This window comes from Mauremys reevesii, linkage group 4 (assembly GCF_016161935.1).
Source record: "Mauremys reevesii isolate NIE-2019 linkage group 4, ASM1616193v1, whole genome shotgun sequence".
Classification (NCBI taxonomy): Eukaryota; Metazoa; Chordata; order Testudines; family Geoemydidae; genus Mauremys; species Mauremys reevesii.
The window spans coordinates 23,578,300-23,596,454 of record NC_052626.1 but is presented as its reverse complement, the minus strand read 5'-3'; the positions used below and the strand labels follow the sequence as shown (position 1 = coordinate 23,596,454).

The 18,155-nt window shown below is 39.6% G+C and overlaps 1 protein-coding gene across 10 annotated transcripts in view; it reads left to right on the top strand.

Annotated features, from left to right (window-relative positions):
• WDR25 (WD repeat domain 25) overlaps positions 1-13,980 on the top strand; it is a 98,166-nt gene extending 84,186 nt beyond the window's left edge. For all 10 annotated transcript variants that reach the window (XM_039536534.1, XM_039536537.1, XM_039536532.1 and 7 more), the window contains 3 exons: positions 9,778-9,948; positions 13,088-13,228; positions 13,648-13,980. In XM_039536534.1, the coding sequence (XP_039392468.1) occupies positions 9,778-9,948; positions 13,088-13,228; positions 13,648-13,869 (534 nt within the window). In that variant the 3' untranslated portion in view covers positions 13,870-13,980. The remainder of the gene's footprint in view (positions 1-9,777; positions 9,949-13,087; positions 13,229-13,647) is intronic.
• The last annotated feature ends 4,175 nt before the right edge of the window (positions 13,981-18,155 follow it).

The following is an 18,155-nucleotide window of genomic DNA, read 5'->3' as shown; positions in this document are numbered from 1 at the left end:
CTTTCTCCACCAGTTTCATTATTCTTTCCAAAGAAAATGCTTAAAACATGCCATTTCAGGATCTTTATAGTGTCTCAACCAACTTGAAGTTTGTCCATTTTCCTTTGTTTCTGTAACCTATAAACATTTCACTGTGAATGTCAGCTTAAGCATTCAACATTTTATCAACATCTGCACATTTTTAACATGCCTCAGTAGTCAAGATTTTGTCTTTCAAAACAGAAGAAAATTAAGAACAGTAGCAAAGAGTGCCTGATCAGAACAGAAAAGAGAAAATAATGCATCTTCAGTGGCATACAGGAAAACCCATCCTGGGTTTATGGTACAGTATTCTAACCCGAAGGAACATATTTTTGTGTGGAAGATAACGCTATAGAGTTTTTGACCTTTATGTCCATGACATTACCATCTGTTTCAGTAATTAAAATTGCCATTAAAATTAGATTGAGAACAGGAACATAAATGGATTTATCATTAGTTCATTTGCTCTTATAAAGTGCTCCATTCTGGTCTTAAATGTGATGAAAGGTTAATAAGGCAAATAGGATTTTTCAGTCACAACAAAACACAGGAAAATTTAATGTTGATATAGCATATGATTGAAATGAAACATTTCACATTATGAGAATATATCATTTAAAATGTGCGGAGGTAACATTTCATTTATACTTAATAATTTGACACAAACTCGCACATACTGTGCAAATTAACGTTCTTTTATGCTGAAATGCAGTTTCTTGTTTGTATGAGTGTAGCATCTAGAAGTCTCAACTGAGATTAGTACCACATTGTGCTGGCCACTATACATACACTTAGTAAAAGACAGTCATTGCCCCAAACTGTTTACAGTCTTAATGGACAGAACAAAGAGTTGAAAAAACTAATTTCCCTTTTTACAAGTGGGGAATTGAGGAACAGAGAGATTAATCATTAAGTGACTCATCCAAGGCCACACAAGGAGGTTGTGGTAGTGCTAGGATTTGAACCCAGATCTCTCCTAAGAACAATGACTTAACCACAGAACCATTCTTCTTCCTCATCGCTTCCATAAATCCTGAGTATGAATGTGAAATGAATGTGAAATGCACATATCCTGTGTGGTGGCCACTCTGGGGCCAAGGTGTGGGGCATGCAGTTCACTTTACTTGAGGCTTGGGCTTTTAAAAAATCAAATATCACTATATATCATACACTGCATATACTTCATGCAAAGAAATCCTATGGACCATCAATACAAAAAATAAGTCTCTTAAATTCAGCCTTACTAAATAGTATTCATATCACCAATATCATTAGAATCTATTTGAAACTTCTTTCATTTGCTTAAATTACTCTTCTTGAAGAACGCCTGCAGCCCTGAACTCTGCCTTATTAAAGGAGTTTCGTCATTATGTTGAATTTTGTTGATGTCAGAAGCCATTATGACTATCTTTGAAAGCAAGTCTCTTTTGTCCGGATATGTTGAGACTCTGCTAGTGGACTGTATGTTTTCAAAAGCTTGTGTATAATAAACCTGCAAATGGAAAAGCAGCAAAAGCTTTCACTAACAAATGACAGATAGCAGGGTAGGCTAACGAACATTTTGCTTAAACTGGCATTCTTGAACATGTCATAAATTAATGTTCTAAATTAGAACAAAAGTTTAATTATGAGTTCTCATAGCAATATTATTGCAGTTATTTACTTTTTCAAAAGATCTTTGCAAAGTGAAAATGAAATGCATATAAACCTTGATCCCAATTACAAACCAAAATATTACTTCATTCATTCTAGTGATTGAACTAAACTTCTTAAAGTAAAAAGGCAGCTTTTTATTACATTTTTTGTTTTTGTAGTCTAGATTATAAAAAATTACATGCATATTTTGTATATTACTATATCCTATATTACATAATTTCACTTTTTGGCTTGATATTTTTTAATCTGGGTGAAGAGGGTAATGTCCTTTCTCTGTGTTAGTAAGCGAAATCACTTTGATGTGAGACACTAAGGCCTGGTCTACACTACGCGTTTAAACCGATTTTAGGAGTGTTAAACCGATTTAACGCCGCACCCGTCCACACTAAGAGGCCCTTTATATCGATATAAAGGGCTCTTTAAACCGGTTTCTGTACTCCTCCCCAACGAGAGGAGTAGCACTAATATCGGTATTACCATATCGGAGTAGGGTTAGTGTGGCCGCAAATCGACGGTATTGGCCTCCGGGCGGTATCCCACAGTGCACCACTGTGACCGCTCTGGACAGCAATCTGAACTCGGATGCAGTGGCCAGGTAGACAGGAAAAGCCCCGTGAACTTTTGAATATCATTTCCTGTTTGCCCAGCGTGAAGCTCCGATCAGCACGGGTGGCGATGCAGTCCCAAATCCAAAAAGAGCTCCAGCATGGACCATATGGATGTGATCGCTGTATGGGCAGACAAATCTGTTCTATCAGAGCTCCGTTACAGAAGACGAAATTCCAAAGCATTTTAAAAAAATCTCCAGACAGAGGCCACAGCAGGGACTCAGCACACTGCTGCGTGACCAGCGTAACGGAAAGCCAAAGAATCAAATGGACGCTCATGGAGGGAGGGAGGGGGGACTGAGGACTCAAGCTATCCTACAGTTCCTGCAGTCTCCGAAAAGCATTTGCATTCTTGGCTGAGCTCCCAATGCCTGTAGGGTCAAACACATTGTCTGGGGTGGTTCAGGGCATAGCTCGTCAATTAACCCCCCCTCCCACCCCCAGAAGGAAAAGGGAAAAAAATCGTCTCTTGACTCTTTTAAATGTCACCCTATGTGTACTGAATGCTGCTGGTAGACGCAATGCTGCGGCAGTGAACTGCAGCATCCTCGCCCCCCCCTCCTTGGTGGCTGATGGTACAATATGACTGATATCCATTGTCATCATCAGCCTTGTGGCAGATGGTACAGTACAGAAGGACTGGTATCCGTCCTCATCATCAGCCCATGAGTGCTACTGATTCCCAGTAGATGGTACAGAATGGCTGGTAACTGTCTTCATCATAGCAACAGGGGGCTGAGCTCCATCAGCCCCCGCCCTTCATGTGTAAAGAAAAGATTCTGTTCTGCCTGGACTATCATAGCAGCGGGATGCTGGGCTCCTCTCCCCCACACTGCTTAATGTCCTGTCTGGACTATCATAGCAGCTGGAGGCTGCCTTCCCCTCATTTTATCTCAGTAACAAGTCACTGTTTCTTATTTCTGCATTCTTTATTACTTCATCACACAAATGGGAGGACACTGCAACGGTAGCCCAGGAAGGCTGGGGGAGGAGGGAAGCAACAGGTGGGGTTGTTGCAGGGGCACCCCCTGTGAATGGCATGCAGCTCATCATTTCTGCAGGATCTGACACGGAGCGGCTGTGCTCTCTGGTTCTCTGATACACTGGTTCTCTAGTACACTTGCCCCATACTGTAGGCAGGACTGATTCTATTTTTAGATACCATAAAGGAGGGATTGACTCGGGGAGTCATTCCCATTTTTGTCTTTTGCGCCCCCGGCCGATCTCAGCCAGGGGCACCTATGACAGCAGCAGACAGTACAGTACAGAAGGACTGGTAACCGTCATCTCATTGCCAATTTACAATGGCAGCAGACGGTACAGAACGGCTGATAACCATCTCTGCTATCATGCAAAAGCAAATGAATGCTGCTGTGTAGCGCTGCTGTATCGCCTCTGTCAGCGGCATCTAGTACACATACAGTGACAGTGACAAGAGGCAAAACAGGCTCCATGGTTGCCATGCTATGGCGTCTGCCAGGGCAATCCAGGGAAAAAGTGCGTGAAATGATTGTCTGCCGTTGCTTTCCCAGAGGAAGGAGTGACTGACGACATTTACCCAGAACCACCCGCGACAATGATTTTTGCCCCATCAGGCACTGGGATCTCAACCCAGAATTCCAAGGGGCGGGGGAGACTGCGGGAACTATGGGATAGCTACGGAATAGCTACCCACAGTGCAACGCTCCAGAAATCGACGCTAGCCTCGGACCGTGGACGCACACCACTGAATTAATGTGCTTAGTGTGGCCGCATACACTCGACTTTATACAATCTGTTTTACTAAACCGGTTTATGTAAAATCGGAATAATCCCGTAGTGTAGACGTACCCTAACCTGTTGCTCAGTGAGATGTAAATCCAGATTGCCTCCCCCTTTTCTGGCCACTATTGTTCAAGCTATTTAAGATGGTTGAATCTGGCCCTGACTGGCCAACTGAGAATTCCCCTGCCATAGGAAAGCTCCCAGCGGATGGAAAGGAATGTAGCCTGCTCTTATGCCAACTACCCCCTGCCTCGGGTGTAGGGCATGTGAATTTTTTTTTGGCTGTACACACGCAAGGCTTGTGCCAGCTGATTCTTATGAACTGTCATAGTGTAATTGTGGGGCAGGTTGGACTGGTAGGCACTGTGGACCATGGGAAGAGCCTTTTGGCAACGGTTTTCAGAAAACTTGGTGTCTATATCTAGGTACCCCTCCAAGACTTTGATGCTTCCCATAATTTTGGAGGTCAGTTCCCCAATGAGGGAAGCTGGGTCATCATCTTTTCCCCTCAATAGCTACTTCATACTGGGGGGGATTTTACAGGAGTGTGATAGAGTTCATGGGAATAGATTTTGCTAGTGCATGAGATTTGTTCCCAAAGATGAGTGAGTGTGATTTTTCAGAACAGTGTGAAGAGGAGGGGGAAATCTGGTCTGTTTGCAGCAGTAGCGTGGCGGGTGTGGGGAAAGGCAGCTGAAACACAGACAACTTTAGCAGGGCACAGTTAAGGATGTGGTACATGGTTTATGGTGATTGTTGTAGTGGTGAGGTGTGTGTCTCTGGGAAGAGAGAGGGTATGGTTAGATAGCTTAATTTTTCATCTCTTTCCTTTCATAGCTTTCCATTATGTATGTTATATACTGATACACAGTATAGTGTTTTTGTGGATTATTTTATATAGAATAGAAGTTAAAAGATAAAGGGGTTAAATAGAAAATGTGTGTACACTTAAGAATAAATTGACAGACAAAAGCAACATGGCAGTTGCTCTATTTTTTTCTGAAGAAGATATCTAAGATTACAGTGCTGGAGAAGAAGTTAGCTCTATAGGAAAATATTTGATTTCACAAATCCAGTTTGAAGAGCCATGTAAAATAGGAGATATCAAACTGCATTTGTCATTAAGCAACACAGAAATGCATCTAATTTTAACATTCACCAGTGAACATGTAAAAACTGATTAACAATCAATAGGGGTGTAAACTAATTTTTGCCTTGATTTCTAAATATGTCCATTTTAATTATTTAATTATTTCCCTGCTTTTTGACCTTTCTCATCATTAAAGTGATGCTATCTTACTGTACGAGTCCCAAAATGCATGTAAAGAAAATTCCATGTGGCACCCCTGGAGTATGCTGTACCTATGTTCTGTGTAAATATGTATATATGTACATTACTAAGGCTTCAAACAAACATTGTGTTGCTGAGGACCCAAATAATGTATTTGAGTTTAAGCCTAAAACACTTTTAAAAATATAGAAAACTGCCTCTTTGGATTGCCATTTAAGATTTTCATTCATTGTCCCCTTCTGCACTGAGTTAGCCTTTGTCTCTCCGTGCAGCCTCTCTCCTTCCATGTCTCTGTTTTGTGCATCTGCATCCTCTGATCTTTCCAACTGTTATGGTTAGAATTTGACTCCTTTTTAATGATTCCTGTTGCTAGGTAACCATCTCTTCTATTTCCTGTTCTATCTGGATGTTAGAGCGCCCCTTTTGCATAAATAGCCTCTTGATTTTTTTGTTACATGATTTTCCTTTAGTTTAAGTCATTCTCAGTTTTGCTGCTAGCCCTTGAGATTCCTTATGTTTTACCATTTCTCATTCAAAAGACAACTATAGTATATAGGAGTTCTGAATTTTTTTTTCTTTTTTAACTCCTAACAGTTTACCTTCCTTTGTAACACTGTACAGAGTTATCCATGTAGTTTTCACAGAATTATAAAGCAAAGGCTATATATACAATTATCACTTTGGGCTTTAAAAAGTCGAATTGCTTCTTCTATAGTGCAAGATTCCTAGGAATTGAAGTATGAAGGGAATACATTTACTTTTTGCCATCTAAAAAGGCAAGCGGATTGCTGAAAATTATGTAAATTTTGCAGACTTCAGGCTTACATCTTGTTGATTTTATTACAATGTGTGGGCACTACCTGCATGAGCAAGGGTCTACAACTGATTGCAAGCATTACATTTCCAAACTGATGAGATAGGCAAAGCATGTGAACAATTGGAGTAACTGCTCACATATCCGTATGTAATGAGATGCCAAGTATCCAAGCAGTCTCATAGTTTTTCAGATGGAGGCAGTTTTATTCTACGTATACTTGATTTTCACTAGTTTGTTTAAAATGTGGTCAGAGATGGTTTAGTTGGAGGACTTGATTGATACTCATCACATTATTTTTGAACATTTTAAAATCCTTGTTTTTAGATGTTCAATATCAAAGGAAATGGAGCATGTGTGTTGGTTGACCTACACGGTCTGGGAGCAATACAGGGGCTAATCAGTTGAGTCACTGCTGTCATTCTAAATTTTCAATTGGGGCATCATTCTCTGAGCAGCCACGGCAGTAGTTTCACTGTCTATTATTACAAAAATATTCAAAGTTAAGATGATGATAAGGATCTTACTCAAAATCTGGATTTCGTTGCTTTAGTTGTTTTATGTCTAACTGTATCCTTAACTCAGAGGTTTAGTGGGATTACTTAAGAATGAAATAAGATACTTCCTTTGTTTTGAGACCCATTCCATCCATCATTCTGAATTTCCCTGGTTTTGAGAGTCAGCCCCTTAATATTATTCTATAGTAGTTTTTTAAATTGTTTTTAATAAGCCATAAATATGGTTAATGGGCCGTAGCAGATTTTCACAGCTGATAGGATTGGAAGGAGCCTCCCCATGGCCATCTAGTCCAACTCCTTGTATTAGCACGAAGGATTCTATATTATGTTTTTCAGTTTTTAAATTATACATTTATATTTATATTGTTCATTTCAATCAGCCAACGAGTTCAAGAGTGAAAGAGGGAAAATTTGGGCAAAGACACAGGGGCAAACCCTTGTGAACAGTACCACATATCTTTAAGGTCAACAAGAGCAGACCTAGACCTCACTGAAAGAGCCACCCACAGTGTTCAACTTAGCCCCAGAAGGAGAAGGAGTTGAGGAGACCCTGCCTGGATTCAAACCTGTGGTACCATAGAGTCCAGCTGCTTCACACTTGATGGCTAATTCCATATACCACCTCTCTTGCTTTTCATACCAGTGCATTGTAATGGTATGAAAAAGCAAGAGAGAGGTGGCATATAGGAATATTGCATTGTAATGAAGTTTTTTGTAGGTTTCTGACTCTACAAACCTTCCCTGAAGCTGGAGACAGGTTTTTAGATACCTTTACGGTGCTTCTCATTTCTATTGGAGTACCTGTAATGAGTTTGCCTTAACTACCTCGTACGCAAACTATCCCACTGATTGTCATTACTGTCAGAAATTGTTTCCAGATAGCCAAGCTAAGCTGACAAATTTGAAGATTAACAAAATTATACAATAACTAACTATTGGGCTTCTTTGATATAGATTTTGTCTTGGAGTGAGAAAAAAGAATCTTTCTGTAAATGGAAAATCAATTCCATATCCCACAGATGCATAGCATGGCTCTTGATATATTTCTTTCCTCACAGAACATAATCAGTGTTGCAATTATTTTTTTTTAAGATATATTTTACTTTTCAGTTCAGTTGCTGCAGTTCTGAAAGATACAGGTATTTCCTTTATTGCTATGAAGTAAGTAGTCTTCACGCTGCTGTGCTATTGGATTGAGGACCTTTGGGTGAAAGTCTTGCTCCAAAGCAATGGGACTATTCGTCTAGAGCCTACCACATACCTTTCAGGAAGGAGCAAGGAACAGTAGCATGAGACTAGTGGAGGTTAAAGGCTTAGGGTAAATCTTCAATGCACTGCCCTCAGAGTTGCACATAAAGTTACCAAGAGCAATTAAAAAGGTATCCCTTTGTTCCTCATAAATCCATTTTCATTTAAATTAGGTCTCACGCACCATATCCAGGAACTCTGGAAATAGTAATGTTGTACTGGATTTTTTAAATCGTTATTTCTGTGGGTTTCAGTACAAAATAGTACTCTGATCACACAGTGTATGATGTTTCCTTGTGTAGAAATTCATTACACTCTCATAGCAGCAGCAGCAGCCTTTGGGCACATGTAAACACATTTAAAACAATTTAGCTACATATATGCACAGTATTATTGGTGTGAGGTAGACACCAGTATATGTCTCACCAATGGATTGAGAATAATTCCTGTTTTAATACTGTAAAGATCAAATCATGGGCCTATGTCAAGATGCACTAAAGGTCATGGGAGCTGTTCACTTCCATGTATGCTGGCTCTGCACTGGACTGACTGACCTTCACAACAGTTGGTCCCAGGGAATCAAAGGGGAGAAGGGTGGAAGTAGGAGACCCGGAGTATTTTTACCCCAATGGGTTATTTCCTTCTCTTAACAGCTGTCGGCCTCACTGCCTCCATAGGACTCATCAGTCGCCACAGAAATCACTTATTTGGGGAGCAGTTCAACCTGTTCCTTGGAAGGCACTGTTTCCTTCCATGCCAGCTCCCTGGCTACCATATATGGCAGTTGGTAGGTGGAGTCACAGATGCTGCTTCTCAGAAGAGGGAGTGGTTGGGCCAGCCAGGGCCGGCTCCAGGCACCAGCTAAGCAAGCTCGTGCTTGGGGCGGCATTCCGCCCAATCCTTTTTTTTCTCTTTTGTTTTTTTTGCTTGGGGCGTCAAAAAAGCCAGAGCCAGTCCTGGGGCCAGCTTTGAGAGGTTCTTGGCCCTCTGGACTTGTGTTGGATTCCACAGCTCCAGCTCCTGAATACTCTTTGATGCAGTAGCTAATGATATGGAATTTAACATTAATTTAGAAGTGGTGCATAAAGTGGTGCTAACAAGTGTCCCTGTATCCTTGTTGCCATGACAAAGAGATTAATTTCTTAAGGTGTTGGATAGAAGTTTATAAGAAAAAAATGATGACATAATACTTCCTTTTATATATTGTTTAATTTCCCGTTGTGTGTTGTTAAATAAATGACGTTATAACAATACTTCTTTGATAAAATAGATGTAATACTGCATCATTTAAAAATACTTGTGTGCTACTCTATTATCATTTATCTATAGTTAAAAATATACCTTATGTGGCTTTAATGCAATGGTGCCCAAACTTTTCCTGTCCTGCCCCCCCACTACCAGTAATGGAATCTGTCCATGCTTCCCTTCCATTATTGCACAGCCAAGGCTTCCTCAACAGAGGTGGTTGGGCTGAAGGCTGAGCTGCAGGCAGAATTGGGGATGCGGGGGAGTTGGGGCTATAGGTGGAGCTGGCCTGGGGATGGAGAGGGAATGAGGGCAGAGCTGGGCCAGCGGTGGAGCGGGGGACGAAGTGGAGTTATGGCTGGGGGCAGAGTGGGGCTGGGTGGTGCTCCCACCCTGCCCCTCCTGGGGGAAGGCCTCAGGCCCCACTGTGTACCCCACAAACATTCCTCAATGCCTTCTCCCCCATGGGGGCATGCCCTACAGTTTGGGGACCACTGTTTTAATGAAATACATGAATTTGTTATGATAATACACTTGTCACCACTTCAAATGACCTCATTTACATTGTGAAATATAATCTAGCCCAACATAATGGGTGTTCCTGTTTCATAGGTGATAAAAGTCTACAAAGCAGCAGTACAACAGACCTTGGATGTCCTCTTCCTTCCTGAAGGAAAAGAATTTCTTACAAGCACGGATGCAGTAAGCCGGGACTCAGCTGACCGAACAATCATTGCATGGGATTTCGACAGTGCTGCAAAAATTTCCAATCAGATTTTTCATGTAGGGTTAACACTTATTATCATTTGAATGCTGATGTAGTGTATTACTTTGTGAGCAGAGTAAAAAGCTTTTGATTTTTCCTAAACTGCTGTGAGTTATTGATCAATTTTGCTGCAAGAAGGGATGAGTGCAGCTTATATTAAATCACAGTACTGTATGATTTGAAGTAAGCCATTATAATGTTACTGTGATGTGTAAAATGCTACTTACTAAAACGCAAGAGCTATTTTTCTATTTTAGCAACGCTTACTTATTCTCCGTAACTATAATTGTGAAGTGATCTAGAGAACTGTGAGTGCCCTCCTTGGAAAAGTATTTCCATTTCACTGCCTATTCACTGACATTTGAGCTAGGTTTAGGCAGGTACACAGGTAGAAATGTCAGTGTGTCCTGCCAACTGTGTACCAAAGTGTTTGTTATAGTATCACGTTTCCCTCTCCAGTACCTTTCCCAGGACAGCAGAAGTGATGTATTTGTGGTGGTCACAGGTGAAGGATTTTATCAATGAAATGTTTGGGCAGTAGCATGGTATATGCATGTAAATACATAGCAAAGGATAATAGCAGAGGCAAAATGGTGCTGGCAAAAAAATTACTTTAGCAAACACAGGTGTAATATTCCTTGCAATATGTAGCAGTCCAACCAACTAATTCATTTACATGCTGAATTGTCAAGAAAGGCTGGCAGCTTCACAGGACACTTAGTGAGTAAGTCCTTGCTCCCTTAGGCTCCTTTGAAAATCCCAGCCTAATTGCTCATGTAAGTTAAAGAATGCATGAGTGGATTGGGTTCAGGTAGTTCTACTTTTTTACTGGAAACAACTGTACTGGCAACAAGATGGAGTGGATGATCTAGTAAGACACTTTTATCTCTAACTTCCACAATTATGTCTTTGTTCTATTTTGGAGCAGCACACGTCCTGGGTATGCAGTTTGACAGCATGTTAGTCATTTGCTCTGGAAAGAAAATGCTTCAGTGAATAAACAAACTGCAAAGCAACCATGTTCAGTGTACTGAGCAGTTTAAACAAGACAATTCTTTTGGAAATAGAGCATCACTGAATGGGGCAGTTACTTCACTTTTTAATATGTCACTAACAAAAAATTGATAGGGATTTTGGGAAATAAGTACTCTTAGTTTTGTAATATTCAATTTCTAACCTTTAAGATGAGTGTCTGGACTTTACTACTATGCTAGAATGCAGATGAGAAACACATCATCTCACTATTCATGAATACACATTAAATAGCCCAAGGTATCTATTTTTAATTTGCCTTTTTCTGCAAAATAGCCGAACCCTTTTTGATCAAACTTTCCCCAAAAATTTGACTGGAAACGGGGGGCGGCGGAGGGGGTGTCTCATTTTTCACTCCTACATCCTTTCTGCCTGTTCTATCCTGTTTTACTATCATTTCCCAAGATTGTTTAAGCTTTTCTCCCAGTGCCTTTCTTTTGTGTTTCCTCTTTCTAATACTCTTTACTTAACCGAGGGTTTGTCTGTGTGGAGATTTAGTGTGTGGTAAACCAAGTTTAAATCTATAGTGCGCCTGGTTGCCATACACTAAATGGTTGCGTGGATCCTGTTACTGTGCACTGAAAGTCCCATAGTGCAGAACTTTTAGTGTGTGGTAGGAGGGTCCACATGGCTAGTTGGTGCGCAGCAAGCTGTCTCACTGTAGTTTATCACCCTGCACTAAATCTCCGTGTAGACAGGCCCTCAACCCCCCCATCTTTTTTCTGTTGTCCCATCTTCTACTTGCTAGTAATGCATCATCATTTCTCATTTGTACATTTATCTTTAAGCTTTTATTTATCTTTTTGCTGTCCAACATTTGAAAGAGCATAACATTCCTTTTGCCCAACTCATTAATCTCAGATGTTTTTACTGCACATAAACTGTGATTTATATTGAAACATAAAGTTGTACATTAGAACTAGAGATGAGCGAAAATCAGAACCTCCCCCTTAGAATTTCAGGGATGGGAAGTTTGTATTTGAATCCCTGGATCTAAACCTGCCCATGTGACTTTGGGTTCTTTCTGAAATTGGAGGAGGCCCTTTTTCTCACTTTGGTTTGGATTTGGCTCATAAAGTCACCATCATTCACAATTCTAAACACTGGCCTAAGGCTAACTTGGATCCAAAAGTCACCTCCTTAGTCTCCATCTCTTCCTACACCTGAACATTTTGAACTGAAAATAGTCGTGTTGAAAAGTGACATCATTTGTGACTTCTGACCCTACTAGGATTGGAAAGATCAGTTGTAATTAACAAACTGTTTTCTTCATGACACAAATAGCAGTAAAGAGGTATTTCGTACTAGGGGGTAAATCCTGCCTCTGCCTCTGTAACCAGAGAAGATTCTCTGGCAGCAGAACTGTGAGGGTAGCCAGAGTTTAGGGACTATGGAAGGGGGTTAGGAGTAGGACTAGAGGACCCATTGCAGTATGGAACCTTTAGTCTTCCTAGGGCCCCAGAAGCTGTTTGAGTGCTTTTGGGCTGAAACTGCCTTTTTAAAGGGGAGAAAGGGAATATTTTTCTCTATGCATTTGCCCAGCTCCTACTCAGCCCAGCTAATTAGGGTAGATACCAGATTTAATATTTGCCCCATGTGAACTTTCAGGAGAGTATGTTGAGCAAATTGAGCATGGATTTCTTTTAATTTTCTTCATGGTTACATATCTAAAATACGGCAGTTCTCACCCATCTTCCAATCATTCAGATATGTTAGATCAGGGGTCGGCAACCTTTCAGAAGTGCTGTGCCGAGTCTTCATTTATTCACTCTAATTTAAGGTTTCACGTGCCAGTCATACATTTTAATGTTTTTAGAAGGTCTCTTTCTATAAGCCTATAATATATAACTAAACTATTGTTGTATGTAAAGTAAATAAGGTTTTAAAAATGTTTAAGAAGCTTAATTTAAAATTAAATTAAAATGCGGAGCCCCCCAGACTAGTGGCCAGGACCCGGGCAGTGTGAGTGCCACTGAAAATCGGCTCGTGTGCCGCCTTCGGCATGCGTGCCATAGGTTGCCTACCCTGTGTTAGATCTACAGAAGACTGCCTGATTAATTTGAACAAGTCTGTATTTCAAGCAACAAAAATATAGGAATGTCAATCTTCTCAACTATTTTTTAGGAGCGTTATACCTGTCCGTGTCTGACTCTGCACCCTAGAGAACCTGCATTTGTTGCTCAAACAAATGGAAACTACATGGCATTGTTTTCTACCCAACGACCATATAGAATCAACAAAAAGAAAAGATATGAAGGGCATAAGGTATTATTCTTCACCAGAATCTTAAAGTATTCAGGACTATAAGTAATATAACCAATTTCTGTTCCCTTAACATGTCTGCTGATACTGTTGATTTATAAACCAGGGTAGATATTAATTGACTTGCTTCTATTCCTGTCTGGTTTCCTATAATGTAATTAATTTAGAATGATACCCATTATGAAGATAATGGAGATTAAAACAATGGAAGACTTTGTGAATTGTTAATAGCGTCACCAATTATTGATTGACTAGTGCTAACAATTTAAAGTCGTAATAAGTCTGTCTTAATGAACACCTGGGGAAATAATTAGAGCATATTGTGTAAAAGACATTTTTAGTACATTAGTGCATTTTCAGGAGGTTACATTAAATTTCCTTAATTAGCATATAGATTTACTCTTATTCTTGTCTCTTTGCAGGTGGAAGGATTTGCAGTGGGCTGTGAATTTTCCCCAGATGGAACACTTCTAGTGACGGGAAGTTCAGAGGGCAAAATATTTTTCTATAACTATCACACTGCTAGAATCATTCACACTTTGTCTGCACATAACCAGGCTTGTGTGAGTGCAACTTTTCACCCAGTCCTTCCGTCACTTCTTGCAACGTGTGACTGGGCTGGAGATATCAAGATCTGGCAATAATAAAACAGTGTTCCCTTTCAGAGTGAGTACAGTTAGTCCACACTGAAGACATGGGTGCTGGTGTTTCATCATAAATAAACCAGTGTATGTAATTTGAATTTTTCTTACGAATATGAGGGAATCTTGTCATTTTGTATATTCCATCCAAGCCTTCTAAAAGTAGGATTTTCAAAAGTCCTTAAGGCTGGTCTAAGTCTTGAAGTCAATGAGAGTTAGGCTGACATTGAGTGTTTTTGAAAATATCATCTAAGCTTTAAGCTTAAATTTGTTGTTTATCATTTGATGCCTAATGGGGGTAAAAAGATGCGTAGTGGTAAATATTAAATTATATAAAAAATTTAAAAAGCTAACGTTTCCACATGACTGCAGGTCTCTGCACATCCAACTCCTTGCTGCTCTTAGGCAGCTTAACACTGGGGTCAGTGTTCAAGTTGATATAATAATAATTTACATTTATAACATCATTTTTCAATCCAAAAGATCTCTACTTCCATGCAGTTCAGGATCACCATGCGGTAGAAATCTTCTTCTAAAGTGCAAAGAAAAAAGATCTCCTTTTCTACAGACCTTTGTTAATTCCTTAAGATACATATCACCAGTTTTATGGTGGTTCTTCTTCTTCAGCTGATGTAAATTGTCATAGTACCATTGAAGCCAATAGAGCTATAACAATTTAGACCAGCTAAAGATCTCCCCCAAATATTTTTACATAGTCGTGTGTGTATGAGAGAGAGAGAAAATTCATCTTGTGCCTTTTAGTATCAACCTTAACTCTGACTCACAAGATATACTAACTCTTTAAACATATACATAGATTATTTAGAAGTTGTCCTTATATTGTGATGATTATGTTGAAAAGATAAATATGTCTTGTATGTCGGAGTTAAGACTGCTACTAGAATGTGTGAGATGAATTTTCACATATCAATATTGTGGTTAATTGATTTTAATGAACTGCAGTGTTACAGAATATTTATGTCCATTTTAACTGAATATTTCCAGATTTTTTTAACTAGTCTTTTTTATGACAATGCTGTAGTTTGCAGATGTGTTATTCTGTGATCTAACTCTAAATTAAGGAAGCATTTTGTTTGAGAATATCAACTAGAAAAGAAGAGCGCATGTACCACAGAAATGAAAGGGGGGAATTCCTTTTCTAAGGAGACAAAGACCTGAATTTCAAACATGTGGTGATTAGAATTGTAGGGTAGTTAAGCCACATAACCACATTTTGCTATTGACCAACTAGAAAGTAAAAGGAGGTGGGAAGGGGAGCATCCCATTACTTTTTGCTTCTAATTTGTTTGCTACCATCATTGGCATACCAAAGCTAGTTCTCTCCCTATTAATTCCATTATAGTATTTCAGTCTATGCCAAAGAACTTTATTCAGATCCTGGTAATAGTGTAGCTCCGTATTAACCCATGTATATGGCTATATCATAGAATCATAGAAATGTTGGGCTGGAAGGGATCTTGAGAGGTCACCTAGTCCAGCCCCCTTTGCGCTGAGGCGGGACCAAGAAAACCATTTCTGGCAGATGTTTGTCTAAGCTGGTTTTAAAATCCTCTAATAAGGGGTATTCCACAACTTCCCTTGAAGCCTATTCTAGTGCTTAACTACCCTGACAGTTAGTTAGAAAGCTTTTTCTAATATCTAACCTAAATCTCCCTTGCTGCAGCTTAAGCCCATTATTTCTCTTTTCTTCAGTGGATGTGGAGAGCAACTGATCAGTCCCCCTTATAACAGCCCTTAATGCTTTTGAAGACTATCATCAGGTCCCCCCTCAGTCCTCTTTTCTCAAGACTAAACATGCCCAGTTTTTTTAACCTTTCGTCATAAGTTGGGGTTTCTAAACTTTTTATCATTTTTGTTGCTGTCCTCTGGACTCTCTTCAGTTTGTCCATATCTTTTTTTAAAGTGTGTTGGCCATAGGTGCTGACTCTATGGGTGCTTCAGGGCTGGTGCACCCACGGGGAAAAAAATGGTGGATGCTGAGCATGCACCGGCAGCCCCCCATCAGCTCTCTCCCACCCCACCCCCCAGCACCTTCAGCCTGCTGGGCCCCACGGATCAGCTGTTTCACAGCATTCAGGAGGCTGGGAGGGAGTGAGGACGCAGTGCATTTAGGGGAGGCGGAAAGAGGTGGGACCTTGGTGGAGTGGGGGTAGGTTGACCACATAGCAAGTGTGAAAAATCAGGACGGAGGTGAGGGGTAATAGGAGCCTACATAAGAAAGAGCCCCAAATATGTATAAAATCGGGACATCTGGTCACCCTAAGTGGGGGCAGGGTCTGGGTCGGAGCCGGGGGTTGAGCATTCCTCCGGCACTTTGAAAAGTCGGCACCTGTGATGGTGGCCAAAACTGGAGATATATATCTGTTAATGTATGTATATATTATATATCTTTGTAACCTACCTGGGTCTAAAAAAAGTAAATATATAAATAGTGTACATATATTTATGTATTTAAATGATCTGACACAAAGTAAGACTTAGTGTATGATATGTATTCATTCAAATAGCAAATCATCTACTTACAAAGTGAAGCTAAATAAAATGAAAACCCAACCACAGTCTCTGAACTGATGAATAGAGAGCTGCACAGATATTAAATTTAGATCCACATCCATCTGCAATCCGCAAACATGGTTCATGAATATCCGCAGATGCGGATATCTGCATCTATAAAGCAGATATCTGCAGGTTTGCAGGGCTCTACTGATGAAATATTAAATTACTAAAATATTAAAAAACACCACCCTCTTGTTGAGCTCTGTTGGAATCAAGGTGAGCTAAAATGCTTTTTAAATACATATAAAATCTGATTCATTAAATACCAAGTCCTCCTTATCTTTACTTATGCAGGTAGTGCTTTGGGAGTCAATGGGGTGACTCTCTTGAGTCAGACAAGTAAGATTTAGCCATCAGAGAATATGTGGTTAGAATTAAGAATAACAAATAAATACTTTTATAATAAAATATCATTATTTTAAAATAATTTATCCTTTATTTTTCCACTTTGGATTGAGTTCAGGGTTCTGTTTTTCAAATGCAAGAGTTGATGTCATCACTATCACCTGTAGTGTGCACAGCTTTATTCATATGTCTTTGCCTTAGACATTTATAATATGCCCATCACCAGAGTATCTAAGATTTTTGGAGTTAAGGCTGGCACCAACTTTTGCAGTCAAGGCCTTGGTTCACTTTTAAAACGCATTAATTTATAATAGTAGTGTTGTGCCTATATTTTCTTGAGCCATAGTCCACAAAAATTATCCAGGCCTGTGCAGAGTCCCACTAATTTCAGAAGGACTCCACATGTGCTTTGAAAGATCAGGACTGTAGGGCCTTATCCTGCACCACGAAGTCAATAGGATTTTATGTCCAAAACAGTTGATAGTATTCAGTTTTATACAGCATTTCAGTTCCATCTTTAAGGTTTGTTTCGGCTGTTGGTCTTGAAAGTCTGTTTATTCATGTTTGTGTTGTATATTTACAAATAGAGTGTTAAGGTGCTGGATAATATGGATCAAAAGAAAATAAATTAATCCATAGTGTTATCTTTGGGTGTCTTATTTTGGACATGATATCGTTTCCACCATTCTTCCTATCGCTTAGAATATTGCGTATCTTCTTTATTATAGAGCACTGGTCATGACTCTATAGTTAAGGCTGAGTTCTATTTTGCACTTAAAGAAGAGATTTAGCCTCTTGTTGTTCATCTAAAACATTGTGTATCCTCTTCAAACTTATAGAATTTACTCTGAGTAAGGAATAAATATTCTGAGACTTTACAAATAATTCCGTTACTTTGAGTTTGTTAGTTTTAAAATAATTCCTTTGAGAAATTTAGCCTGTCAGTCTTTTTTGTCCTGAATGATCTTAATAATAGAATAACACAGACTCATACTTCCATATTTCATCAAAATCTTGTGCATATGTTGTATTTGAAAATAGGTAGTAATTAAGCTAAGTTATTAATGATAGTTGTAGCTAATGGTTAACTCAAATAGGCTGAAACAGGGTTCAACAACTCAGGTAGCTCTTAAGTAGGGCTATTGTAACATCAGAGGTGATTCAACCAATCATCACTCTTCCTCCATAACTAATTTGCATGCAATAGCTTTATTAGTTGTAATAAGCAAGTAGTATGAGGGACACTGAAGATGTGTCTAGAGTTCTAATTGGTAGATTACTTGGCCCGAGTGTCACTACTCTTTAAAGGTTCCATTGCAGAATGCTACTTAGGCATCAGTGCTTAAAGGCATGACAGTGCTGCCTCA